General features: G+C 57.2%; 10 protein-coding genes across 10 annotated transcripts; 6 read left to right on the top strand and 4 right to left on the bottom strand.

The window, feature by feature from the left end:
• Window positions 1-574: 574 nt before the first annotated feature.
• On the bottom strand, window positions 575-1,530 carry B0I36DRAFT_27782 (uncharacterized protein). The gene has a single exon (XM_046151425.1). It carries the CDS (start codon window positions 1,360-1,362, stop codon window positions 652-654), a length of 711 nt encoding a protein of 236 aa, XP_046007202.1. The 5' UTR covers window positions 1,363-1,530; the 3' UTR covers window positions 575-651.
• A 734-nt stretch (window positions 1,531-2,264) lies between these two features.
• Window positions 2,265-3,383, top strand: B0I36DRAFT_353722 (uncharacterized protein; the record flags this gene model as incomplete). Its single annotated transcript, XM_046157236.1, has 2 exons — window positions 2,265-2,285; window positions 2,871-3,383. The coding sequence occupies 2 exons, from the start codon at window positions 2,265-2,267 to the stop codon at window positions 3,381-3,383; spliced, it is 534 nt and encodes a 177-aa protein (XP_046007201.1).
• Window positions 3,384-6,873: 3,490 nt separating this feature from the next.
• On the top strand, window positions 6,874-8,196 carry B0I36DRAFT_353721 (uncharacterized protein; the record flags this gene model as incomplete). The annotated part of the gene is made up of 2 exons (XM_046157235.1): window positions 6,874-7,355; window positions 7,428-8,196. 2 exons carry the CDS (start codon window positions 6,874-6,876, stop codon window positions 8,194-8,196), a joined length of 1,251 nt encoding a protein of 416 aa, XP_046007200.1.
• Window positions 8,197-9,093: 897 nt separating this feature from the next.
• Window positions 9,094-11,092, bottom strand: B0I36DRAFT_296500 (uncharacterized protein; the record flags this gene model as incomplete). Its single annotated transcript, XM_046151894.1, has 1 exon — window positions 9,094-11,092. Exon 1 carries the CDS (start codon window positions 10,711-10,713, stop codon window positions 9,094-9,096), a length of 1,620 nt encoding a protein of 539 aa, XP_046007199.1. The 5' UTR covers window positions 10,714-11,092.
• A 366-nt stretch (window positions 11,093-11,458) lies between these two features.
• Window positions 11,459-12,025, top strand: B0I36DRAFT_333590 (uncharacterized protein). The gene is made up of 2 exons (XM_046155244.1): window positions 11,459-11,693; window positions 11,781-12,025. Exons 1-2 carry the CDS (start codon window positions 11,581-11,583, stop codon window positions 11,869-11,871), a joined length of 204 nt encoding a protein of 67 aa, XP_046007198.1. The 5' UTR covers window positions 11,459-11,580; the 3' UTR covers window positions 11,872-12,025.
• B0I36DRAFT_333588 (uncharacterized protein) lies at window positions 11,900-13,591 on the top strand. Its single transcript, XM_046155243.1, has one exon. It carries the CDS (start codon window positions 12,159-12,161, stop codon window positions 13,416-13,418), a length of 1,260 nt encoding a protein of 419 aa, XP_046007197.1. The 5' UTR covers window positions 11,900-12,158; the 3' UTR covers window positions 13,419-13,591.
• Window positions 13,592-13,797: 206 nt separating this feature from the next.
• On the top strand, window positions 13,798-16,010 carry B0I36DRAFT_367457 (Sodium/hydrogen exchanger family-domain-containing protein; the record flags this gene model as incomplete). The annotated part of the gene is made up of 2 exons (XM_046159468.1): window positions 13,798-14,982; window positions 15,066-16,010. 2 exons carry the CDS (start codon window positions 13,798-13,800, stop codon window positions 16,008-16,010), a joined length of 2,130 nt encoding a protein of 709 aa, XP_046007196.1.
• A 3,748-nt stretch (window positions 16,011-19,758) lies between these two features.
• On the bottom strand, window positions 19,759-21,589 carry B0I36DRAFT_27735 (uncharacterized protein). Its single transcript, XM_046151416.1, has 2 exons — window positions 21,374-21,589; window positions 19,759-21,309 (listed from the first exon to the last, which is right to left on the bottom strand). Exons 1-2 carry the CDS (start codon window positions 21,416-21,418, stop codon window positions 19,840-19,842), a joined length of 1,515 nt encoding a protein of 504 aa, XP_046007195.1. The 5' UTR covers window positions 21,419-21,589; the 3' UTR covers window positions 19,759-19,839.
• Window positions 21,590-21,872: 283 nt separating this feature from the next.
• Window positions 21,873-23,790, top strand: B0I36DRAFT_333584 (uncharacterized protein). The gene has a single exon (XM_046155242.1). The coding sequence runs from the start codon at window positions 22,127-22,129 to the stop codon at window positions 23,510-23,512; it is 1,386 nt and encodes a 461-aa protein (XP_046007194.1). The 5' UTR covers window positions 21,873-22,126; the 3' UTR covers window positions 23,513-23,790.
• Window positions 23,791-23,918: 128 nt separating this feature from the next.
• B0I36DRAFT_377063 (Zinc/iron permease) lies at window positions 23,919-25,160 on the bottom strand (the record flags this gene model as incomplete). Its single annotated transcript, XM_046160523.1, has 1 exon — window positions 23,919-25,160. The coding sequence occupies one exon, from the start codon at window positions 25,158-25,160 to the stop codon at window positions 23,919-23,921; it is 1,242 nt and encodes a 413-aa protein (XP_046007193.1).
• Window positions 25,161-25,415: the final 255 nt, after the last annotated feature.

Below are 25,415 nucleotides of genomic sequence, written 5' to 3'. Positions count from 1 at the left end.
CATAGCAGTCAGAGAGGTGGGGGGGGATTTCGCCAAATATTGTGAGAATACTCCGGAGATATTGAACTTTGGCTCGGGCGGATTATGAGAAGACGTCTTTCAACTACCCGCTATGATGTTCAACGACACGAAGGCGATACTCGCACAATCTTGATACAGCGGCGTGTGTCGATGAACAACGAATAGCGAACAACGCATAAATGGATGAGATAGTCACTACTCCGGCTTGTGGGCACGAGAACCCTCTCTTGGGAAGTATAAACCAAGCACGCGAATTTCCCAGAGTCCTTTAGCATTTCTGAAGCCCCCCGGAGCACTTTTTTGTTCGTTCAAGTAGACGGGCCGAGCCCCTTGAGTCCAGCGGCAGAATTTACTGCTGTCCGAGCTTGGAAACTTGACAGACAAGCCGAGCCACGTACCCACGGAACCGGCAGACCGGACTGCTGGCTCTATGACTTGATCTATGCTCGTCGGCCTAGTCCATGAATTCCATAGGTTCAAAAAACCTCGGGAGGACTCGCCGAAAGCGCGGTGCTGGCTGATCATGGATCGAAAGCGCGGTGCTGGCTGATCATGGATCGTCAGCGCCTGGTTTGTCCTTATATTTCTCGTATATACCCGGTATGACCGGGAGAGGGGAAGGATACATGCTTATACGAAGGCAGAATTCGATAGTGCTGAACAACCGACACAGTCGCGAGAAGCAGCAAGTCCTGGCACTTGGTACAAGAAGGAAACCCATATATAGGACTCTATGACAAAGGGATCGGAACAGGACTGTATGCTCGCCTTGCATGAAGCTTTGCTTGGAACCTCCATCACGCGTATGCCAGGGGTTGAGAGAACGGCGGAACTCAGAAAATGGAGCCAGTTCGCCACAGTAGTCTTCCTTCGGCGATACACAAGGCTTCCTATTACTTTCATTTGACGATGAACTATCCCCCATTTGCCTAGATGGAGGGCTTTGAGGCAAACCTGGAACAACCGAGGCGGCCCGCTCGGTCCATCTGCGAGGACCAGAAAGCAGACGCACTCACGGGGCATGAAGCAATGTCCACTGCTGAAGTGATAGCGTGAAGTATCGCTGGAAGAGCAGCTGTGTTGATCATAGGAAGACTGTGTTCTGTCTAGTATTGCATCATCAAGTCCGATTCTATTCGCAAACAAAGAATACCAGTGCAAAACTTGAACGAACGGTTTTTTTTTATTCGCATCTTGTTTTCTTTTCAGAGCTTCCTGGATCTGCAACCTTTCTTGTTTAGTAGCTGCAATCATCACCAGCCTGACACAGTTGAATGACAGCCGTCTTGGTGCCCCGAACACGTATGGCGGCTTGATGTTTGAAGAACATAAGAAAGTCATTCGATGTGGTGCTCTGCCAGAATCCCTTGGCTGCAGACTTGAGGTGGCTTACCAAATCTGGAGATGATTCGACGCTCCAAGTCTTGCTGCGCGACAGGATGCATATCTCGAATTTCCATGCCAACAAGCGCAATGCTGATCAAGTCTCTTGAAGGCATGTGGCGTCGCCAGTGTACATCAGACTCCTCTCCAAATGCTGTCACCATGAGCGACGAAACCTTTTTGGTTTGCTGAACTATCCATATTTGGACATCACGACACTGCCCCCTTCAGCTTGGCACGTTCCAGTGCATCGCGCATCGAGCCTTACAGCACTTACAGCGGAAGTGACGCCTGCATGGCCGAGGGTCCGCCAGGCGGTTTCAATGGGTTCTTTTGTCGGCCACCCTCACAGATAGCTCAAGAAAGCTACCCAACAAGCGTGCAGAATCAAGAGAGCTGTATGTCTCTGATTGGAGACTTGGAGGGGTGGAACATGGTTTGGAGCCACATGGGTTGGCGGGCTGACAAGCTCATGGAAGGGAGTATTGATGTCGTCGAACACATGGGACGTGCGTGGGTCAAACTCTAATCGACAAAGGCGAGCTTGCGCGAGTCATCCGAATCACGTATCCAGGATCTGATCTCTGTCGAGTCGAACCAGAAACGCCGGCCACTCAACCATACCTTGCAATCGGCTCCAGAGAGAAGTTGTGCAGGCAGGCCGTGGCTGGATCGGGGTTCGCTTATCTGTAGACCGCGCGAGTGGTGGCCAGCCAAGGAACAGCTGATGATATCCTGTAGCTGGTCGTGGTAGTGCGTATCTCGAGCTCATGTTGGTTGTTGGAGCGATCACGATTGCCAACAGGGTGGGCCGCCTGACAAGCTGGTGACTGAGCGAGAATGGCTGATGTGCATTCGTGATGGTGTGCCGTGCTATTATGGTAAGTGCCTGGCATGGACTGCGACTTGACGCTCGACAAAGGTCCGCTCGCCGATGAACAAGTGGTCCGGATAACGCAAGGACAGCCCGGGGGAGTCGTTCCTGCATGCAAGCTAATGTCGAGCGCAAGACAAAGTGGTCCTGGTGGGTGGGTAGTGTGGTGGGTGCAGTCGACTGTGGGGTTGGGTGGTCGATGGTGGGTGGAGGAGGCTCATGATGGCAAACAGGTGAATCACGATGGCAACGAAGACCAGACGACAGCTGCAACTACAACACCCTGGCCTGCAGCTGCGAGTCATCAATGCCTGTGAGCCAGCAGGAGTCGTGACGCTGATGTGGACGGAAGGACCGAACCCAAGACCACCAAGTCGTGATCGCAGTTAGGCGGCTGTTTTCCTGTGCATCACACCACCACATCGCTTCTGGCGAGCACGAAGCACAAACGGCAACACTTTTGACCCATACTAGGACCGTCTCCCGCGAGGAACGCATCCCGAGACTGCGCGATCGAACAGCTTCAGCACACCCAATCTCCTGCAAGCGTGGCCGCGACAAAGACCTGGTTGCACCAACGACAGTACACTAGCCGAAGTGCGGTGCAGAGCCCATCCCGCCTGCCCAGCAACGAGTCAGACGAAGCAGCACATTGCCCAATCAACAGCCAGGTTTTCGCGGCGGCTCACTGGCGGCAATCGCCATTGGCAGACCTTTTGTCCACCAAGCGACACCCAGCAGCGGCTCGTGCGATACGAGCCTCAACAAAGCTGTCGTTGATGTGACGTCGGCTGCGGTTTTGAGCGTAGGAGACTATTCGTGTGAGCCAAGGCGTGCGTACCTCTCGGCAGGTTTGCCTTCTGGTTGGCCACCAGCAATGTCGCTCGCAGGATATGGCAACCTTGACAGCGGCCAATTGAGGCAGCAGTTGTGTGTGTCAGTGCTTGGTTGCCCTCAGACCGTGCCTCACGGAAACCAGCACGACGACGCAGTTCCTCGACCCAAGCCCTTGTATGGCCGTCTCAAAGGGCTCGATAGTCACCTGGAGACTCTGTGCCGAGTTCCCCTGATTGGTGGTCATGCACATCACAACAAAAAGCCCTGACGTCGAGTCGAGGTAGACGACCGAGACCTTTTCCAGAGCATCTGCAGGCTTCCCCACCTGCTGCTCATCTTGGCGGGTCCCAACCTCTCTCGGTGTCAAGCGCAACCCAGGCATTGGCTCCCGCCCAGCAGTCGTGCATCCGATCTCTGACGTAATCTCGCCCCTTGGCGACTCTCCAAGTACAGTCTTCGCTGTCATGTTGTGGTCCCAGGCCGACGCTGCTGCCTTTTGGTGCGCTTCGCAAATCGACGCCATGGCTCTCTACGCTCAACCGATGGTGCACATCAGGTCGCCGCGGACACTGCTGCAAGCAGCATGGCATGACACTTGGTCTGATGCGCCGAGGGAGCAAGCAGCTGCAAGCGAGGCGTCACAAATGGATCTGTTTGCATCGCAGACCGCCTTTTTCTGCCTCGGGGGCTGCAAGGGACCCTTGCCGCTCCCGCTGCACCTCAAAATATCCTGGGCGTTTTTTTCGGAATGCTCGAGCGCCAATGGATGGGCGCCTGCTCCTTGCACAACGAGAGACGAACAGCAGGAACGGCGACAGAAAACAGCCCCAAGCCACGGTCGCGGCGACTGGGCGAATGATGCAGAGGGAACATCCAGTTCCGCGTATTGACTGGCCAACCCTCGACAAAGGCTATCGTACGCCCTGGACAGCAGCAGATCACGAGTGCGCCAATTACAGCCTCATCACACGGCATCACGTCGTCCCTATGCGTGTAACAAACACTTCTCTCGAGGTTGTGGACTCATAACCACGAGGCATATGAGGTTGACCCACCAGTCGCGCGAGTTTGATTTTTCTTGTCCTTAACTAGGAAGCAAGCCGACAGTTACCAAGTTCTCTGCAGCGTGCCGGACTAATATCCCAAGGAATTAAGATCAGTGACACACGAGATCCAGATGGGCCTTTTGGACCCTGAAAACTTCGTAGCGCCGACATTGGCACTGTGTAGCCTTCGCCGAGGCATGAATCAACAGCGGAGCTCATACTGCGTGTCACGACTGTCCGTGGACTATTGGACGTCAGTAACCATGAACAAGCTCGAAATAACCAGGCCTTTGAAAGATCCGTCGTTGGTACGCCTGGCTGAACCGTAAATTGCGCTTCCAGCGATCATCCAGATGGGAAGCATGATACAGACGTTCCCAAGAGGCATGTCTCACAACGAACAACAGGCCAGCCGGATGATCATGCGCTGGAGCCCGCGCGTGCACCTGGGCACTGTATGAATGAGAAGCGGAGACGACCCTCGTGCTCCAGCAGTCAAGACCCACGCCACAGTTGTCTCAGATGGGTCAGACAAGGGAGCATCCCTGGAGCCACGCGCTAGGGCCGAGGTTGGGCTAACAGCGCAGGCCGACAAGACACCACACGGTCCTGTCGTCCCCAGAGTGGTTTGCACAGCAAGTGCGGGTGCCCGGCCCTTGGGACGTGAAGGATCCGTTCGAGCCCGTTCTTCAGGGTCTCTGCTTAACCGCCGCTTGCCCGTTCCAGCCTGCAGCTCGAGAAGGCGGTGATGAATTGTCCACCACGACGCTATCCACAGGCGCATTGGTCTCCGGGCAATACTTCGTTGGCTAAGGCTTACTGACGGTCCCTGACCGCATTCTCAGTGCTACCTAATTCGTCTCGACAGACCGTGCCTCAGACAGGTACCCAGCTAGTCTAGTGGGGGACATGGACAGCCAATCGAGGCGTGTTACTGCGTCTGCAGGACGTCGCAGGACTGGTGTGCAATGTGAAGAGCCGCGTGCCCACGGGCGACCCCGATTCAAAGGCGGGCACGAGGCGAATGCCACGGCAAAAATGGCAGACAGTCCTGATGGGAGTCTGCTGGATGCGGGATGGAAAAAGGGCCGACGTTGACGGGAGAAAGGCCTGACAGGGCGGTTTGCGGGCTTCCACGCACGAGCGCCCAGAGGCTAGCTAGCGAGATCCGACTCGAGAGGAACGACGGAAGGCAACATGCCAGGCTGGATGGAGCACCGAGGGCGCCGGGCCCAACGGCAGCGCAAAGCAGCTAGCGAGTGTTAATTTGCTCATCAAAGACACGACGGCGCCGAAAGAGCGAAAGGTGCGAACGGCGTGCTTGGTGAGGGCGAGTGGACTTTGCTATTGCTGGGTTGTCCCTGCACCACCACCACCACCACCTCCCGCTCCTCCCTCTCTCTTTTTTTTTCTTTTCCTCTTTTTCCTCTTCTTTTTCCGCCGTTCCCGGTGGGTCTTGGCTGTGGGTCGCCGACCCGCAGTCATGACTAGGATCTGTCTGATCGAGCTCCGCAATTGCTTTTCTCGTCTTTGCGTGTTAGCCCATTGGCTGGCAGCTGCATCACACCAGCCCACCGCGCACGCATGACGAGAAGTACCTGCCCCACCCGGGCCTGGTGCCGCTGTGGTGGCAGGTCTCCACTGGCGATACCTGCGAAGGTCCCGCGCTACAGAGACTTGACGACGCCCATGACGGGACTTGTTGCCCGGGAGACCCACTCTGCAGAGCCCTGATGTCGGCCTGCAGAAGCGTGCTTAGGTGCAGCCCACCCGCCCTTGCCCGGCGCCAGGGTGCCCTGCCAGCGGACTCCGCTCTCATGCAGCGCCAGACTGGCTTGTCCCCGTCCTGGGCAGAGGAGCGCAGCAGGGAAAGGGAAAAAAAAAAAAAAAAAAAGTGAGGAGGACGGCCCACCGCCTTTCCTAATCCTGCACAGCGCCCGTCGCAAGCGCGAGCCGGCGCATTCGAGCATTCCCGCGCTCCGTCACTGCGTCGCAACACGGCCAAAGGCCCCGGCCGTGCTCGCCTCCGCCCCAGCCAGAAAAAAAGAAGCTGTGGAGCTTGCGCAGGTCACTGCCGGATCGCTCCTGCCTGCCTGCCTGTCTGCCTCAGGCGCATGCGGCTGCTCTGGTCGTGCGACCTCGTCCACTCCAAGCCTGGCAAGTGCCCCAACCTAAAACTGGCGCATTTGTGCGGCCCGCTCCTAACAAACGCGCCATTTCTAGAGTGGTGAGCCTCGCCTGGCCTAGTTGTCTGCCTGTCCTGTCCTGTCTGATCATCACCACTCCCTTGTCCTGTCTCTCCTCCTACGCTTCTTCTTCGCTGCTTGCGCGTGCACTGACCTCGCCTTCCCCCCATCCATCCTTACCATTTCCTCCCTTCGTGACCCCAAAACAAAACATCGCCGTACTTTTTGCCATTCCCGCCCCGGACCCTGGCGCCGCCCGGCCACGCACTGTCGCAGCTTGCATCATCCCGCCGCCGCTTCTCGCCTCCTCCCAGCCTGCGCCGCCGCCGCCGCCGCCGCTCCATCACCGCTCCTTGACCTACCTGCCCGTCTTGTCTTGGCCCGGCTCTGGACTCCGTCTCCAGCGACACGCCCCCAGCCTGGTCCTTCTGGGTTTCCTCCCCCGGCATGCTTCCGACCTCTCCGCTCCCTCCTACATCCATATAATACACTTCTGCCACCTCCTCAACCCCTTCCGCTATCAGCCATGCCGTACAATACCCGTCGCAAGTCCCTGTCGCTGCCGTCCCTCGGTATACACATCCCGCAGTCGCATCCCAGGTCCAACAAGTCAACCTCGTCGTCGAAGAATACCAACACTTCCCCGTCCAAGATGGCCCTTACAAGACCGGCGCCCGACCACGACGCCCCAGAGCCCTCGAGCAAGAGGATAAAACGGTCGCACGATGTCGACGTCAGCTCGCCCGCCCCCTCGTCGGCCGCACACTCCAAGCCCGTCGTCACAGCCACGAAACGAAGCCCTCCGTCATCGCCTCGCTCCGGGGTCAAGAGATCTATTGAGCGGGACGATGCCCAGCATCTACCCACCATGAAGCCCATCGACCTGAAGAAGGTCAACGATGAGATTGTCGAGGCCGTCATTCTCCGACTCCAAGACACCCGCAACCGCCCTCAGCTCATCAAGGATCTCTCTACCGCGCTTATCAACAAGCTCCAGGTTGTCAAGACGTGAGTTCACTTTTCTGTCCTTCATGAGGAACGCCGCCCGGTAGATCAAAGCACTGACAGTCCTAACTCTAGTTCGGCCAACCCGTGCTCCATTATTTCTTCCAGACTTGCTGCTTTCATGAAGCGCTCGTCTTGGTCCGCCTCCTCCCCTTGCCCACTTGCCAAGGAGTTGGAGACTGTGCACCCTCGGCGCACTTACTACTACTTGACCACATGCCCTCACCTTCCCCTGCCGGATGCAACGTCCTCGCAGCTTAGCACCACTGTCACCCCGTCCCTGGCAAGCTCCATCTCCACTACCGAAGAGACCGAGAGCGACCGCAGGAGAGAGCTCAGCATGTCACCTGAGGTTGACCTGTCTTCTCCCGAGTTTGATGACATTGACGACGAGGTTCCCATCCCTGGTACCCCCATGGGCTCTGCCTCGGGACGGCAACGTCCAGTCCACAACGTCTCGCGGGCGCACAAGGCTGATGAGCCTCCGCTGGAGAAGGACGAGAAGGAGTTTACACAGACCGCCGATGGTCTGCAGAAACGCAGACTGACCGGCAAGCTCCTCTCCGCCGACCCTGTGGACAGCAACCTGCTAGTCGACGAGAGCCTCCAGAATGAAACACTTTTCGGAGAGTCGCATCGAGCCCTGGCGCTCGCGCCAAGCTTCTTCCCCCACATGGCCTACATGACCAGTCCAGCCATCAGACCCAGTGTCCCGATGCCTGTCTCGGCCAAGAAGGACAATGAAGCTGAGAGCTGGCTGAAACTTGATGCCATGCTCGATTGGGACAGAAGTCCCGAGACCGTTGAGCTAGACGAGCTCGACGGTCTTTTGAACGGATTTTAATTATATTACATATTTTCACGACTGTCGCTGAGCGAGAGGCAGGATGGTTAGCTTTGCCTGGGGCATTCGCACCATCCTTGTACGATGAAAGCGGCGGACAGTCCCTGCCGATTAGACGAGGTTACCAGTTTGAAGTTGATATAAGCGGGTTCTCTGGTTACAAAAAAAACGGCGTTCTCATGGCGTTTGCTGTTTTGGGTGGCGTTTTCTGGGTTGCTTTTTATCTTTACCGATTCCCCTCATTACTTCAATGCGAGCCTTCTGATTTCAGGAAGCTTGGTTTCACGGACTCTACTCTTTCACCTTTACTACTCCACTTGGCTCGGAAGGGATGTTGGGCATGTAGATAGAGGGCAGTTGTACGACTACAGAGCAAGAGGTGGGCTGGCGGGGATGGCACACGTGGCTGGAATTACGCAATGTGTGTCTGCCGTCTCGGCTGGACTTTCTGTCTGCTGGCTTTTCCACACTTGATACCATCTAGAGATAAAGAAGCTTTCTTTTGGTGGTTCTTGGTCTCTACATCTACATTTTCCCGCTGCACATGAGAACAAAAGTTGCACGTATCCTTGTATCTCCTTGGTAGAAAATCTTAGGCTCAGGTTTCGAATTCGTAGTCTTCAGGCAAGTTCTTAAGCTGCTATGTGCTGTTGCCTTCTAGTTGTGAACTGCTGTCGGCTGAACAAGAGAACCCACACATAACCGACGACTGGACGATCTGGTCGTCTGTGCCGTCTGTCTGTTGCTGCATAGTGGTACAATATCATTTACACGTCCAAATACACCTGGTATAGTGTTTCCACATTTTCGCAAATGAGTCGCCTTCCAAGGCACAGTGTCTTGTCTGTTGTGTCGAATGTCGCCCCGTGTTTTTCTCGGCGGACCTACTTCCTCGCCTCATTTACCCTTGGTATTAGTGTCCTTTGTCACGTCCTGTTCGACAGTAGTGGTGGCGGTGGTGGTGGCTTGTTGCTGAGACCCTGCTTCCTCCTTCTTCTTCTTGACCGTCATGAAGGAGCCGAGCCCGAACCATCCGTCCATCTTTGTGTTATCTGCCGCCGGGTTCCCCCCCACCACACCACCAGCACCACCACCACCAGAAGAAGATGACGAAGAAGCCATCCTCAGCTCGACCCACAGGTGCGTCCCGCCCGTGAGCCAGCCGGGCCTCTCGAGCGCGACAATCTCGAGGCCCGGGACTTGCCGGACCGCGTCGCGCACAATGACCTCGATGTCGCGGTTCCACCAGCACCCGAAGCGCTCAAAGTGGCCCCGGGCGCTGCGGTCCAGCAGGCCGTTGATGAGCTCCCACCAGCTCAGGCCGTGCTCGACCATGATGATCCTGCCCGTGCCCGGGCGGACGAGGGTCGACATGTTGGCGATCAGGCCCACGGGGTCGCGGACGGAGCATAGGCCAAAGGTCTGCACTATCGTGTCGTAGTATTTGGGGGGCCTGGAAGAGGAAGAAGAAGAGGAGGAGGAAGAATCACGGGATGGCAATGATGGAGGAGGAGGAGGCATGGTGGTCTGCGCGTCGCACTGCATGATCCGGATCTTGTCGTCGAGGAGCGCGTAGGTCGCTTCCACACCACCACCACCACCACCGGTGCCCTTGGTGGCGGTGTGGCCGGATGTATCAGCAGCAGCGGACTTGGTCGCGTGCTGCGAGAACAGCGTCCAGACGGGCTTGGCGGGTAGCTCGCCGCGCTCGGCGAGGTGCGGGACCACGGAACGCATGCGCTTCATCGCAATGTCGAGCATGGCCGGCGAAATATCGATGCCTGTGAAGCTTAGGACTCCCTTTGGTGGTGGTGGCGGCGGCGGCGTGACGCTGCCAGCCTGGTCGCCGGCTCCTCCTCCAGCAGTCTTGTCTCGCTTCATCCCGGTCCAGTCGTTCCGCGCCACGCGCAGCTTGGTCCGCTCGGCCGGGCTGAGCAGCGCCTCCGTCACGGGCTCCCAGTCGTAGTGCTCGAGGTTCCGCCCGGCGCCGATGGCAACCTCGAGGACGTGCCCGTGCGCCTGCTCTGCGAGCCGGCGGCGGAGCTTGGTGATGCCGAGCCGCCACTCGGACTTGTCGAGGTGCAGGTCAAACTCGACGGGGGACTGGATGCTGGCTCTGCCTGTGGGCACCTGGGGCTCCCTCCCGGGAGGGTAGCGGACCACCTCGTCGTTGCGCCAGTGGTAGACGCCCGAGGCGAAGACGGAGCCGAGGACGAGCGCCATGGCGCCCATGCCGAAGATGGGCAGCCAGCGCTGCCTGACGAGGTCGGACACCGGCTGGGCTTCTGAGCCGCTGCTGCCAGAGGTTGGAGACGAGGTGGCCGAGGACGGTGGTGGTTGAGCTGAAGGCTTGTATGGCAGCGGCTTGCTCCTGGCCGGCTGCTGTGGTTTTGGTTTGGAGTTCTTTGACGAGACATGGCGTCGAGTCTGCCTTAGGAAGACGCTGTTGATCTCATTACACCGGCATCGAGACAGAAATGTCCTCGACGCCGGACCGGCCGTGCGCTGGGACATCATTAGGTATGAGGATCCAACCAAGCTCGTCCCTTGCCAAGGGCCCTGTAAGTTCAAGGCTCGGTTTCGCTCCCCAGATCAGTCAGGAGTCCCGCGGGCTGTAGCGCACCGCCCGGACCAAGCTCTTGAGGAGCTATTTGGACTTCTGCCTCGAGCCCCGGTGTATCCTAGTACGCTCTATGCACAGGTAGAGCCTGGCTGTGGCGGGGAAAAGTCTTGACCTCTCGAGAGAGAATTGGCGAGGCCCAATGGCGCCCAGGTGTGAGCTACTGCCTCGGCCACGGGAATGAGGGATCGTTATAGGAGCCGCAGTCCAGGCCGCTGTAGATGCAGAGGTCAGAGCAGGAATCCCGACGTTCACAGGTCCGTCCAGCAATGCAATGGATCGAGCTGGCCTGTCAAGTTTTTGTGGAGTTGGAGATTTGGGGAAGTGGGCGGTCGTCAAGCAGTACAGTGCAAGTAGAAATAAAGATCTTTGCGCACTGTCACCGTACTCGAAACCTCCAGAAGAGGTTGCACGAATTCCTGCGAAGCACAAGTTTAATGAGACGTGGTCGTAATTACATCTCATATATTGGATATATCTGTCTTTGACCAAGCGCGATTTTACACGGGAGGGCTCACGGATCATTGTCAAGGCATGGTCTTGGAGCATTTGATAAGCCTAGGCCACGGCTGATTAGGCAGATGCTGCAGCCTTTCGGCCATGACGCAACTTGGTGACCTCTTAACGCGTCTACCGTTTCACAACACGCGTGAACCTCAAAACTCAACACAATGCAAATTCCAGCCTTCTCGTGAATTGCAGAATATTGTCTCTTCGCTTGACGCAGTCGAGCGAAAACTGCCGGCACATCCTGACCTGGCAATATGGCCTCTCAAACAGACCTGCAGGAGCTGCTACGGCTCCTCACCACGGCCAAGGTGCCCATCAAAGATGCCATGATGAGGATAAAGCTGCTCCAGGGCAGCAACCTGCGCAGGTAGGGACCAACCCACGCCTTGCGTCACCCAGTCGCTGTGCTGTTATGCTCACATATTCCCATCCTCGCACGCTCAGCATCCAGCAGATTGCCGAATCTCCCCTCTCCACCGTGGAGTCTGCCATCAAAGACACAAAAGCTGCCCGCTCGCTGCACAATGCGTGCAAAGCCCGTGTGAAGCAGCTCAACAACCCCGACGCCGCCGCCGCCGCCGCAGCAACCGGCAATAAGCGCAGCGGTTCATTACTGGCAGGCGGCGGCGGCAGCAGCAGCAGCAGCGCAAAACGACAAAAAGGCGATGGCGCACTGTTCACCGAAGGGCCCGAGGCAGTATCACCCGAGGACTACGAGGCGTCGTTCTCGCTCCCCGTCGAGGCGGACGAGCGGCTCATCGCGGCCACGACGCTGGTCACGAACCGCGCCCCGCTGGTGCTCGCGTTCGCGGTGGAGCTGCTGCGGTACACGATGCCCGAGCAGCCGCCCTCGAGCCGCCTGAGCCTGGCGCAAGCGGTGGTCAGCGCCAACTCGAGGAGCAAGGCTGTGTCGATCGGGCTGGAGAAGGGGCTCAGTGCAGACGAGGAGGGCTGGGGTCATGGCCAGCCGAGAGTGCGTGTGCTGGGGAGGGAGGTCACGGTGCTCAAGAGAGGTGGCTATACGTGGAAAGGCGAGGAAGACGTCGTGAAGCGGGAAGGTGACGAGCATCCTTCCGCTAGCGCGGCTTCGAGCGCGACAATCTCGGGGCACACTCAAGATTCAGCCACTGCCGCAACCCCGGAACGTCAGGAAGAAGCGACGTGGTCCGCGAGCCAGCCTATCACCCTGAAAGAGTCGACGTTCATCGTGCGGGCCATTCCGCTTACAAAACCAGCCGAGAGAGGCGCCAAGATGCAAGCCCTCTTCGCCCGGTACCCTGCGCTCAAAGATGCCTCACACAATGCCTGGGCGTATCGAGTCAACACCCCGACGAACCTGTTTGGCGCCACGACGATCCGAGAAGACTCGTTTGACGACGGCGAGTCCGGGTGCGGGAACTTCCTCATCAAAAACATGCGCGAGATGGAGACGGTGGACATGCTGGTCGTCATGACGCGTTGGTATGGTGGCATCATGCTGGGACCCGACAGGTGGCGTATCATGCGGGATTGTCTGAAGGACGCGGTGGCTGGGCGACTGCGTATCACGGGCCGGGCGGCACAGCAGCAGCTGGGCGGGGAGGCGTTATGGGGTCTGGATCTGGAGGCCATGAAGAGCAATTCTACTGCAGCGGCAAGTGGCGCGAGATCGTACGAGGCTGGCGTCGTGGGTATGCCTATACATAGGCCGGAAGCGGCAATGGCATACCTGCTCAAGAGCTTTGCAACCCGGATGGAGGCGGTGGACGAGAATGATGAACTTGCGGCACAAGACGGCAGCAAGGGAGAAGATGGCACCGAGACTACTCCACGGAAGGGCAGCGTGAGCAAGGCAAAGACGACACCAAAGCGTAGAACGACCAAGGCACTGGACCTGGAAAAGCAGGAGAATGTGGGCAGGTTATTAGGGGCTCTGAGACTGTTGTTTGACAGCTGGGCGGACCATCTGAGCATGGCCGAGCTCGACCGGCGGGCGTGGAACTGGTATGTCTCCGTGCGGCCAGAGGTGGAGAGCGGGCCGTCCGGTTGGGGCGCAAAGGGCCCCCTCAAGCTGCAGGATATCCTCAATCTGCGACGTCAGGCTGGCAATTGAACTGGAAGCCGTCACTTTCCCTGAGAGCAGATAGATAATGATGCCCATCATGAAGCAACCTCCAGATGATTTGGTCATAGGCTTGTTTTGGGGGGACGTCAAGCATGGTGCCGGTCGCTCATGACGACATCGGTCCGGACCCGGACCCGGACCCGGACCCGGACCCGGACCCGTCCGCGCTATTTACAACCCTGCCCATTTCTTTCCACCAACACCACAATCGAGTATTTTCGCACAGGACAACATCAAGCGTTTGCCCCTACTCCGTTGCATTTGTTGCAGTTGTCTCATTGGGCGTCTTCATGGCTCTCCTTTGAGTCGGACTAGTGGGGTTCTTCAATTCTGGCACCAGTACTCGCCACAAACCAGCTCAGCCACCATGGCGGCGATGGATGCAACAGCCACGGCGGACAGCGCATCGCTGCCATACTACGAACCCGCCATCACGCAGATACTCGTCATGTCGTCGTTCCTCCTGCTGCTCAACACTGTCAACTCGATCCTCGACCGGACGCTGTACTGTGGCCTGATTGGGCAGGTGCTTGTCGGGATCGCATGGGGCACGCCTGGCGCGCAATGGCTCACATCAACAATACTTCCGGACGGGTTCGAGACGGCGGTCGTCCAGCTGGGGTATCTCGGCCTGATCCTGCTCGTCTATGAGGGCGGCGTCTCGACCAGCATCGCCGCTCTCAAGGCCAACCTGGTCCTCGCCGCGGGCGTTGCGGCCACGGGCATCGCGGCACCCATGGCACTGAGCTTCGTGCTAGGCCCGCTCGTCGGGGCGACGCCTCTGCAGAGCTTTGCGGCCGGCGCAGCGCTGTGCTCGACCAGCCTGGGCACCACGTTCACCGTGCTCTCGACGAGCGGCCTGGTTTCGACGAGGCTCGGCAGCGTGCTTAGTACCGCCGCCATGATGGACGACGTCGTGGGCCTGGTCATGGTGCAGATTGTGTCGAGTCTGGGCTCGTCGTCGTCGTCTTCATCCGTCGCCATCGCCCCAATCACAGTGGTTCGGCCAGTACTCGTGTCTCTGGCCTTCGCCGTGGTGATCCCGCTGGCCAACAGGTTCGTGCTTCGGCCCGCGATGCGGTTCCTGGACGAGAAGGAGATAGGAATATCGTCAGCTCCCCAAAAGGACAGTCCAGCCAGGCTGAGAAGACGCAGTGCCGTGTTTGGCCTGCTCAGCACCAGAGACGCAGCATTTGCCATCCACACCACCTTGCTCCTCGGCCTCGTCAGTGCCGCGGCCTTTGCCGGCGCCTCGGTCCTTCTCGCAGCGTATCTCGCAGGCATCATGGTGTGCTGGTGGGATGCTGAGCGAAAGGACCGGCAGCAGACCACCGATACATCGTCAGATACAGAGATTCCAGTTGCTGCACAGCAGCCACCGTCGCCACACGCGGTATCTGAGGTGAACGAGGGCGGCGCAGGAACTCCTGACCGCGAAGGACAACACACTCCCCGAGTGGGCTCCCGGCACAAGTCAGAGCACACCGGCATTGCGGTCTACGAGCACTACTACTCAGCAGCGGTGGGCCGCGTGCTCAAGCCCTTCTTCTTTGTATGCCGCTCTGCTTTCTACTGCTCCGTGACATTCTTAAGTTACCTCCCTGGACTGACACAACTCTCTGCTCATCTCTGTAGGCATCAATCGGCTTCTCTATCCCCATCACAAAGATGTTCTCCGGCGCCATCGTCTGGCGCGGTATCATCTACACGCTCCTCATGCTACTCGGCAAGCTCGCCTGTGGCCTCTGGCTCGTCCGGCTTCCACGACCGAGCCACAGCGCAAGCCGTGGCGCCACTCTCTCAGCCCGATGGGGAAGCGTCAAGGCATTCTTCTCGTCCAGAATGAACAAGCTCGTCGCAGCCGTGGGCGTACGCGAGAAACGTCCCATGTCGACAGATCCAGCAGCACCTGATCCTGTGCGGGACCGGCCTGCTATCGGTCCAGAGCCGACCGTCGGTGCTACTACATCTACCACCGCCACCACCACCACCACCGCCCAGTCGTCCCAGGAAGAACAAAGTCAGTCTGTGACACCGCAGCAGCAGCAGCAGCAGCCGCCGCCGGTTCCCAGAACAAACCCCACGCCCGCAAAACCAACATCTCTCTACCCAGCAGGCATCCTCTCCTTCGCAATGGTCGCCCGTGGGGAGATTGGCTTCCTCATCTCCGCCGTCGCCGAGAGCAAAGGCGTCTTTCACTCCGTCGCTACCCCATCCTCCTCGTCCTCCGGCAACACCGAGTCGTTGTCGGGTACATACCGCCTCGCAGCATCCGCACAAGAACCCTCAGACATATTCCTCATCGTCACCTGGGCCATCGTGCTGTGCACAATCATTGGGCCCCTGGTCGTGGGTATCCTGGTCAAGCGCGTCAAGCGGCTCGAGGTGCAGAGGAGGAGGATGAGTAGTCTGCTCGGCAAAGAGGGCGGTGCTCGCGCTCGCGGAGGCGATGAGGTCGTCCTCACTCCCAACACCACTGTGCAGCATCCACAGCAATCCATGGGCCCGAGAGATGGGGACGATCGAGTTCCCTTCACGGGCGAGCATGAGGATCACGTACTTGGTGTTTGGGGTGTGTGATGGAAAAACAGAATAAGCTCATCATCCAGATACGACAAGGCCAGTCAGGCTTGGACCGGGAATGCACGAGAACACGCTGTTGCAATCAATCAACGTCCATAATAGTCGTTTCAAATAGCCATCCTAAAATAAAGCTCCCCAAACTCCGCGCCATGATTGATCCACAAGCTGCTAATCATAAAGCAATACGGCATACCAACAAATGATATCCTTGTCCCAACTTGCAACTATTCAAAGCCACGCAGCATATCCGATCCAGTCCCCAGCATTGCAATTCAAAAAATGTCGTCGTCCATGAGGTCTACCAAGATATCGCGCAAGATCGGACGACCCTGGACGAGAGCCTTGGCAGTGACCGTGCCCTTTTTTGGCCCTCCGCCCTGGAACGGCCTCTGATTCTCCTTGTCCATGTTCATCAGATGCTGCCGGCGCGGTGATTTCTTCGTCGGCGTTACGGCTGCCTTTCGGGTCTTTGTTGGCGAGAGGACGCCACGTTGTGTGCCAGTCGCTGTGCTCGTCAGTTGCGTCAGGCCGTCCTCGAAGAAATGACGATCTAGCGCGTCAGAGTCCAGATCGTAGATCCAAGCTTTTGACTCCATCAGTTTGATGAAGCGGCTGAGCATTTCCTGCTCGCCACTACCTTTGAGTGTCTGCCGCGATCCAACCACAAGCAGCTTTGTCTTTGCCCTTGTGAATGCGACATTGATCCTTCTCCAGTCCTTCAAAAGGTCACCAATATTGCAGGTGTCGTTGCTACGCACAAGGCTGAGGATCACAACTTCTTTGTCCCGGCCCTGGAAACGGTCGGCAGTATGCAGCTCAATCTTGTTCCCATAGCTGCGGAGCCCGTGCTTTAGCAATGACAGCTGGCTACGGTAGTGAGTCATCACACCGATCTCGCTGACTGGCACGCCGACTGCCACCAGAGAATCAACTAACTGAACAACTATTCGTGCTTCAGTTGGGTTGACGATACGGTTGCCTTTTGCCTCCTCGCGATTCGATGGCAGCATGTCGGTGTTGACAAAACGAACGCGGGCTTCGGGATCGAGGAGATTACGTAGCCAGCAAGAATTTGTCGTCCATGAGGTGCAGATTGACCTGGTAGACGAGTGGGTGATGTTGGACGGATCGTAGTGCTTCTGCCTGAGCGCGTCCATGTTTGGCACCGCGAGCTTCTGTAGTCGGAGCGCCTCTGTGCCACATTTGAGGCGGCCTTCGTAGATCAGTGCATTGCTGAGAGACATAATGTCCTCGCACATCCGATATTGGTGTTCTAGGTTGACAACAGAGGACGGGTGCGTCTCTGACAAAAGCTTGAACAAGCTAATGTCCAGGCCGCCAGCCCTGGCTTCTTCATTCTGCACAAGCGGTGGCAATTGATTGTGGTCTCCAACCAAAACAAAGGTCTTCGCCATGCGGATCGGGCCTAGACAGATGGGAAGTGTAATCTGCGAGGCTTCGTCCACAATGCAGTAGTCGAAAGTGCGCTCGGAGAAGAGGGGATGATTGACACCTAAGCATGTGGTCGCAACAATAGGCGTGTCGTGCCAGGCACTGCGGATGTCTTCAAAAGAGCTCTTCGGCTGGCCTGCCAGGATCGCAAAATCTTGGACATCTGGATGTACCTTGGCTGTGGCTCCAAGACGCAGAATTGGAATATCATCCTCCTTGAGCTTGAGTAGAATGTTGTCGACAGCGGAATGCGTGTAAGAAGTCAAAAGCACACTCTTCTTCTGCGATACCAACGCACGGATGATGTGCGCAATGGTAGTCGTCTTGCCCGTGCCGGGCATGCCAAGAACGAGTGCGTAGTCGTTAGCACTCATGACCTTCTGAATGGCCCTCCGCTGATCGACATTTAGACTAGCCCGACCCTCCAAGGTATACTGGGTTGGCGTCGTCTTGAAGGTTGGAGGTACAAGATCAACAACAAGCCGCCGTATCTCGCTCGACCCAAACAAGCCTTTCGCCATAACTTGCACCAGGTTGTTCCGGACTGTCGCCATGCCGTTGCTAAACTCATCCTTGTCGAGCCTGTATCTTACGGGTGCTGGAGTCGGTTGTTCGGGCACAGTTGAGCGTGGTGCTACCTGCATGATGCTTGCAAAGGCTTGATTGTCGATCTCGTCGAATCCTGGCTGGCGGATTCGCGCGTTGTGCAGTCGGCGGTCAACTGCGACACTGATCTTTTGCTTTTTGACAGCAGTGACATAGCCGATCGCCAACGCAAAGTGGCCTTGCTCGTCCGATACAACGATTGGCTCTCCCACTGCAAGCTGTGATTCGAGGAACGAGAATCCTGGAGAAGCCTCCTCCTTCACGAAGCCGTACGTGTAACGGTTGATCCTGTTGCCTTGTTCATCCTCGCGGGCTGATCCTTCCTCCAGCACTACGTCCGAGAAGCAGCGGCCCACCTTCTCTCTCTCCCGGCTGGTCATAGTCCACAGTTCCCTGCGGAGTTTCTGGCTCTCTTTTTCCTCTTTGGTGAGAAGGTCCTCCCATTTCAAGAAGAATTCCTGGTGCTTTAGATTCAAATGTTGAACGACCTCGTCGAACTTTCCTTTGAGTCCACTGGTTTCGCCATCGCCGTTATCTGCGAGCTTGTGGTATATAAAGCAGGACGTCTGAGCGTAGCACTTGCCACATCCATGAGAACTTTTCTTCATCGGCGGGAGTTGGACACTGCGCTCTCGCACATAGCACGCCAGCTGGTTGCGCTGCATGATCATATGTCGTAACTCATGCCGGATAGTCGGTATGCGAATCGTCTGGGAAGTCTCGGTATAGTAAAGAATCCCATAGGCAATCTCTATGTCATATCGGTCGGACAATAAGAGGTTGTAGAGCGATGTCTGCGCCTGGTGGTTGCTGGTCGCGTTCCGTCCGGTCTTCACTTCGAAGGGCACAGTCAAGATGCGCTGGTGGCTTCCTTCCTGCATGACTACTTCGACTGTCGCGTCGATATTACCCTTCATTCCGTACAACGGAGACCAAACGTGCTCTTCCACGTCGAGAAGCTTCGTGAGCGACATGTTGGCCTTCTCGCCGTTTCGGCCCTGCACAACAGCCTCGGGCTATAACGATTATTAGTCTTCTATTCTCGACACGCTGCTCTTAAGGTCAACGTACTCTGGGTGCCTCTGTGACAAAGGCGGCAGCCCATGATTTGAGCTCTGGCATTTTCGACCGCAGATGTTCTTGCGCATCTGGCATGGCAACGCGAATCGTGTACAGGTCTTCGAGGTGAAGTTCCGTGACCTTTTGTATCAAGCTGCACAGAGAGACATCATCCCACTGATTCGCCATGAGAGCCTGCTGGAAAATCTCATGGATCAACGTCCCATACACTAACGGTGGTGTCTTTTCACTTGTTGCTTTGACGCGGTCTTGCAGCACAGCTCGGCGCATACAAGTGAAACTGTCCGCAATGACGGTCGCCGACATTAGCTGGTCAGGATGTAGGATGAGAATGTTCTGCGAGTTGTCGATGACACATCGACCCGAGGCTTCGAACCCGCCAATAACGTGGACGAAAGCACCTTGGCTCGCAGGCGTGTCAATCCAGTCACCACGAAGGTGAATCGTCCGCATCACATTGCTGCGATCGAGTTGGACGAACAGGATCTGCATCGTGCTGTTAGTCCATGCAGCTCTCCCTGCTTCGATGAAGGGGATTTATAAGCGTCCAGACAATTTACCTTTTCGATGTTCTCTCGCCCGTCATCGCTCACATACTCAGTCTCCAAGACTTTGCTTACAAGATAGCGTTGAATAGTCTTAGGTTTATTCCCTGCCTGAGTTTGTTTAGTGTACAATGTCTCGAGCCTTATGAAAGATGCCACCTACGTACAAGAGGGACCGAGCGGCCTGCTTGCTGGACGGATTGAGTAGCAGCTAACTCGGCTGCGTCAAAGTCAAAGTCAACCCCAAGATCGTCGCCATATTCGTCCTCGACAAGTGCACCCTCAGCTGTCTTGGCAGCATCGGTATTATGGCCCCCGTCAAGCTGGGACACCAGTGTCTCTGCAGCGGCAAAGACGTCGTCCATATCAGCAAACTCGTCGTCAGATGTGTCTGCAATTGGTTGAGTTATGGATTTGGTTGATGGCTGGTGGTGAGTCGGTTGAGCTGGCAGAGCTTCTCTTGATTCAGGTTGTGGTTTTGCAGAGAGCGTGTTATCTAGCTCCAGGAGTGTATCATCGTCGAAATCGTCGAAATCGTCGTCCCTAAAGTCGAATTCGTCGGCGATTCTGGCCGGATTTGCCAAGTCCCGTGTCGGCTGTTCTCCGAGCTCCTCATAAGCAGTCTGCTGAGACGATTCCCGCGATTTGGCCTTCCTGCTCGGAGACTGCTCCAAGTCCATGACACCCGCTCGTATCGACCGTTTCGCGGTCGGAGATTGCATATCGTCTTGGGCTTCTGCGCTCGTTTGGGATCGATTGAGCTCGCCATTCATGTTGCGCAGCAAAGCATTGACCATGGACGTCTTGGAAGAGCCAGTCGGGCTCCCTTCGTAGGCAGCGTCGGCTGACCGAGCGGACTCTTGTCGATCCAGCCGCCGCCGTTTTGGCCAATTTGTACCGCAACTTATCGCTCTTCGTAGACTGCTCTCGCCGGACGCAGCATTATTCACCCTGTTCGCTTGTCGGGGCTGTGGCGAGGAAGAGACCATGAGCTGTGCCAAGGCTGGATTTTTCGCCCCGGACGGGGTCGTCGAGTGCGAGCCGCTGAGCGAGAAGCGGTCCCAAAGCTCCATGGCTGGGTCAGCGTGAGGGGACTTCAAAGCACGCGACAGTTGCTGAACGTTCACAGCTGGTGCTTTTGGCTTCGTGCAGCTGGCGGGGGAAGACGTCGGTGATGAGCTTCGTGCTCTCTTCCTATTCCTCCTGCGTGGCACGATCGGGGAGTACGAGACCTGTGGTCCTTGTCTAGCATCCCAAGTGAGTCGCTCTTGGGGACTGGCGTCCTCTTCTGTCTCCTTGATCTCCGGCATGCCGATCAGATCTTGCCATGCTAGCCGGCTGATGGGTGTTGAGGTGATCTTGTTGTTCGCCGGCAGACTTTTGTCGTCCTCGGGCTTTCCGCCCTCCATTCCTCTGTCCATGGTCGTAGAATCGACAGTGTGGTTCGCATGGCTATTGCTCGACTCGGCTACGGGTGCGTGGAAGCTGAATGCGTTCAATTTGTTCTTCGTGACCGCGGAGACTGGTTCGAGAGGTCTGGCTGATGCAGTTCGATTCGCAGATTGAGGCCCTGCAAAGCTGTGGCTTTTAGATTTCGACCAGTTCTGGCGAGCCTATCAGATATTCAACATGTTAGTAATGCTTAACGAGAACGCGATCTTCGATTCATCTACAGACCTTGAGGGAGCCATTTTGCTCCGAAAACGACTTTTGCAAAGGCATGAGTTCGGTCGTGTCAATACAGAGATCACCTGTCCATCTCTACCACGCCTTCACTTCCAATGTGGGGCGCGGACCAAGAAAGAAAATGAACAGGAGTAATTTTTTTTTCGCGCTTCGGCTGGGAAGGCTACGTCCTCATGTGCCGTGCCGTATTCCAAAAAAGTGTCGTTGATGTTTTCGACGAGATGTGTGTCGAGCTCTTGCACGTGCCCACTGGCCAGCTCCATTGAGAGGTTCACGCGCCGGGGCCCAGGGAGACGCGTCAGAATCAATAAACGCGTCTATCGATAGCACAGTGCGGCCCCGCACGGCGACCCCTGCCATTGCTTTGGCGGGGAGCGATTGGGCTTGCCGGCCTTACCTCAGCACGGTACGTCAGCGGGTCTAGCAAGCAGCTTGCGGCAGGTGCGGGACGCCTGGAACCCGTTGGCCCAAGCTTCTTGCAGATTGACGACTGGCTGGAGCTGAGCGACAATGATGCCATGACCGGGCACTAACAACAACACCTCTAGCTAAAGCCTCCGCGCTCGGCCGTGAGACATCGTCCCAGCCAAGTAGACATTGAGCCAGTTCTTCGGTAGGAGGGCAGCATGCGGTAGGCCCGAAGAAACGTCTAACATCCGAACGCACCAAAACACAGCTTCACGACCTTGGGGGACAAGCTCCCGTAGTAGTGGCAGCAAACTGTCTGTCCACAACTCTGCAGCAATGGCCACGCTCGAACAGCGCGATGCGGCTCTGGCCGACTTCGCGCAGAAGGTCAAGAACGAATTCCTGGAGGAGAATGCCAATGTCGACTACAGCAAGCTACGGCGGCCGGGATTCTTCTCAAGATTCCTCTGGATGGGCGAGCACGCACACCGGGCCTACATATGGTCACAACTTGCCAAGGAGGCGACCTTTGCCGGGCGCAAGGTGACGGCGACGGAAGTCGATGCACTCGTAGAGCACCTCGATTGGGTGTGGCGCACCCGGGCCACTGCCCAGCCATTGTCCCTGCTGCTCGCGGGCTTCATGACCTGGAGGAGTCGGAAGGTGTTCAAATTCCCATTCATCACGCCGTGGTCGTCGTTCAAGCCGGACGTGTTCCCCTCCGAGAGCATGCCGCTTCTGAGAGGCCCCAGGGCCAGGACATGCTGGCATGCTGCTCGATTCACCTGTTACGCGCCTCCGTCCTGGTTTGTCATGCAGTGGATCGTATCAGAAGTCTCCGTCGGTGGCTATGAGAAGGGCAAAGGCACAGATCCCCGCCTCCGCGAGCTGATGCAGCAGATCAGGGCGACGAGACAGGCCGAGCTCGCAAAGCGATTCGCCGGTGCCCGACCGGGTGGACAAGGCGCACAGGGACAAACATCACAGCCGGATATACGCTATCCTCGCCAGTCGCAGCAGCGGCCGCAGCAGGAGCCTTCCTACAGGGACGACGCTCCCCCTACCAACGGCAGTGGCGCCGGTAGCGAGACTTGGGGCAAGACAGAGGGTTATGCAGAGACGACATCATACGCCTCCTCCTCGGCCAGCCCCTCCGCCTACCGGCCTGCCCCTTCCTACGGCCAGCAGCCGCCACCATCCTCGCTGCCCTCGACACCGTCGTACTCCCCGCCTCCACAAAGCCAAACATCACCCCAGCCCGGTGGCTGGGCCGGGACCAGCAGCGCTTTCGACGACGATAGCGACGACTTCGACGATATGTCCCCCGTGTCGCCCGCGGCTCGGAGACAGGAAGCCGCTGCCGCTGCCGCCGCTAACGCAGCCAATTCGGGCGCCTCGGCCTGGGACCGCATCAGAAAACAGGGCGCGGCGGGAGTTCAGCAGCAACAGCAGCAAACGCAAACCGACAGCGGCGCGCAATGGGGCAGCAACACCAACACTAACAATGCCGCCGGCGGCTGGAGCAGCATCCGTCAGCGCAACAGCCCAGCAAACAGCGAGTCGTGGACATATACGGCGGCCGACGAGGAGCGCGAGAAGCGGCTCTACGAGAAGGAGAAGGCCCAAAAGGAGTTTGACGCCATGGTGGAGAAGGAGAGGAAGGGCCAAGGCAGCAGCGGAGGGAGTGGCGGCTCTGGTGGCGGTCGCGGATGGTGGAGTTAAAAGGCGGAGCGGGCGGACGTTTGGATTCTGTCCCGCCGTGAAGGGATAATTGCGTGGTGCTGAGGGAGTACTCGATGATGCTTGGATGCGCTTTGGCACAATGGTTCTGGAGTAGAACAGCTGCGGCAATGGACAGTGGACGGACCGCACGACCAATGGCGGAACAGCGAAGGAATTGGAATGTATGATATATCATGTGAAACTACTTCGCTTTCTGAATACATGTACGAGATTAGCTTTGCCATTCCAACGCCATAACACCACAAAAATCAACGGGAAGGCAGTCGCAAGAGACGTATGTATTGTCAACAACGACTAGCATCGTGTTTGTCTAGTTTACTCCAAAGGTATGCTAACCCAAGTCTAATGCAAAATGATCCGGCTGGTAACCATGAATCGCTCTGGCTTATGCCCATGCACCAACAAGGCTCATACCAAACGCCCCAGCAATGACCAGCAAAAACGCACACACACGCCTCTTGCCCTGCAAAATCTTCCAGCTCTCATCACTGAGGAGGTCCTCTGACAAGAGCTCGACGAGCGACGCAAAGATGAGCAGCCCCGACGAGATGGAGTTCATGACGCCCACGAGGATCAGGCCGACCTCCGAGTCCGGGCTGTAAGCAGAGCGAGTGGCCAGACCGATCGCCTGTCCGAGGGGAGTGGTGCACCCGTAAGCCAGGGCCATCAGCCACGGCTGCATCGACTTCTTCTCGGGCCAGTCGATGGCGGCGATGCGGGCGCCCAGGGCGAGGCCTTCGAATGTCTGGTGGAATGAGATGGCGATGAGAAGGACCACGAACTGGCTGCCGCCCAGAGCCACGCTCAGAGCCATGCCGATGAAAACACTATGGAACAAGATGCCCATTTCGAGGAGGAAGCACTGCGCGATCTCGCGTTTGCGCTTCTGCTCAGGTGTGAGGCCGCGTGTGCTGTCACTGTCGTCATTCGTGGTCCTAGGGTCGTGGACATCCCTGTTGGCGTCATGGTTGTCGACCACGTCAATGTCGTTCTCGGAGTTGTTGTCAGCGCCATCATCAACGGCCGTCTGGGTACCGTTCTTATTCCTCTGGGCAGTTTCCGGGTCGTTGACGAGCACGCCAGATGTGATCCTGTCTGCCGTCCCTTTCTCACCACCAATGAAGGACAGGCTGCGACCCATGCTCCTGGCACGTCCCACAAACTGGCCCTTTTGCCGATTACGCGGAGGCGTCGCCTTATTCGCTGCTGGCGAAGTGTGGTGATGACGACCAGGATGCATCCACATCTCAATCGCGGTCACAAAGATGACGGCCCCCAAAGCGATTGCGCCAGGCATCGCTGGGTAGCCCTCGGTCCACCAGCTGTCAAGACAAGGGTCATGCAGCAAGGTGAAACCAGTTGGAAGCAAGTGGCAGAAGGCAGTTGCGATGAGAACACCGGTGCCAAAGTGCCTGACTGAAAAGAAAAAGTCCGAGGGCATCCGTAGGCCTGGGAGGCGTGATGCGAGGAGCGGGAACGCGCAGGCGGAGGCTGAGACGAAGAGAATGATAAAGACGGCACCAATCCTCAGTGGCATGTCATACTGTCCAACCGTCTCGTCGCCAGAAGCACAAGTGTTTGCACGCTTGACGATGGCAGAGAGTGGTGCGAGGCCAGATGTGTCCATGGCTGAGCTTGGAGAACGCAGAGATACCATATCTTGGGCAAAGTCGGTGTCGATATCAAGCGGCGATGGGGTGCCGGTAGTGAAGTGTTGGCTGGTTGTATTCAGAGCAGAAAACGATGCCGTTATGGTGGAGAGAATGGCAGAGCATACAAGGACCGAGGCGATCCAGGCGGCCCAGCTCGAGATCTTTGAGAATCTGACATTATTCCAAATACCACTGGTTGGGCTGATGTGAGCTTGCATGGGGCTTTCGTC

Source organism: Microdochium trichocladiopsis (genome assembly GCF_020744255.1).
Source record: "Microdochium trichocladiopsis strain MPI-CAGE-CH-0230 chromosome Unknown B0I36scaffold_10, whole genome shotgun sequence".
Lineage (NCBI taxonomy): Eukaryota > Fungi > Ascomycota > Sordariomycetes > Xylariales > Microdochiaceae > Microdochium > Microdochium trichocladiopsis.
Note: the sequence above shows the minus strand (reverse complement) of the source record. Positions and strands in the feature narration are given on the sequence as shown.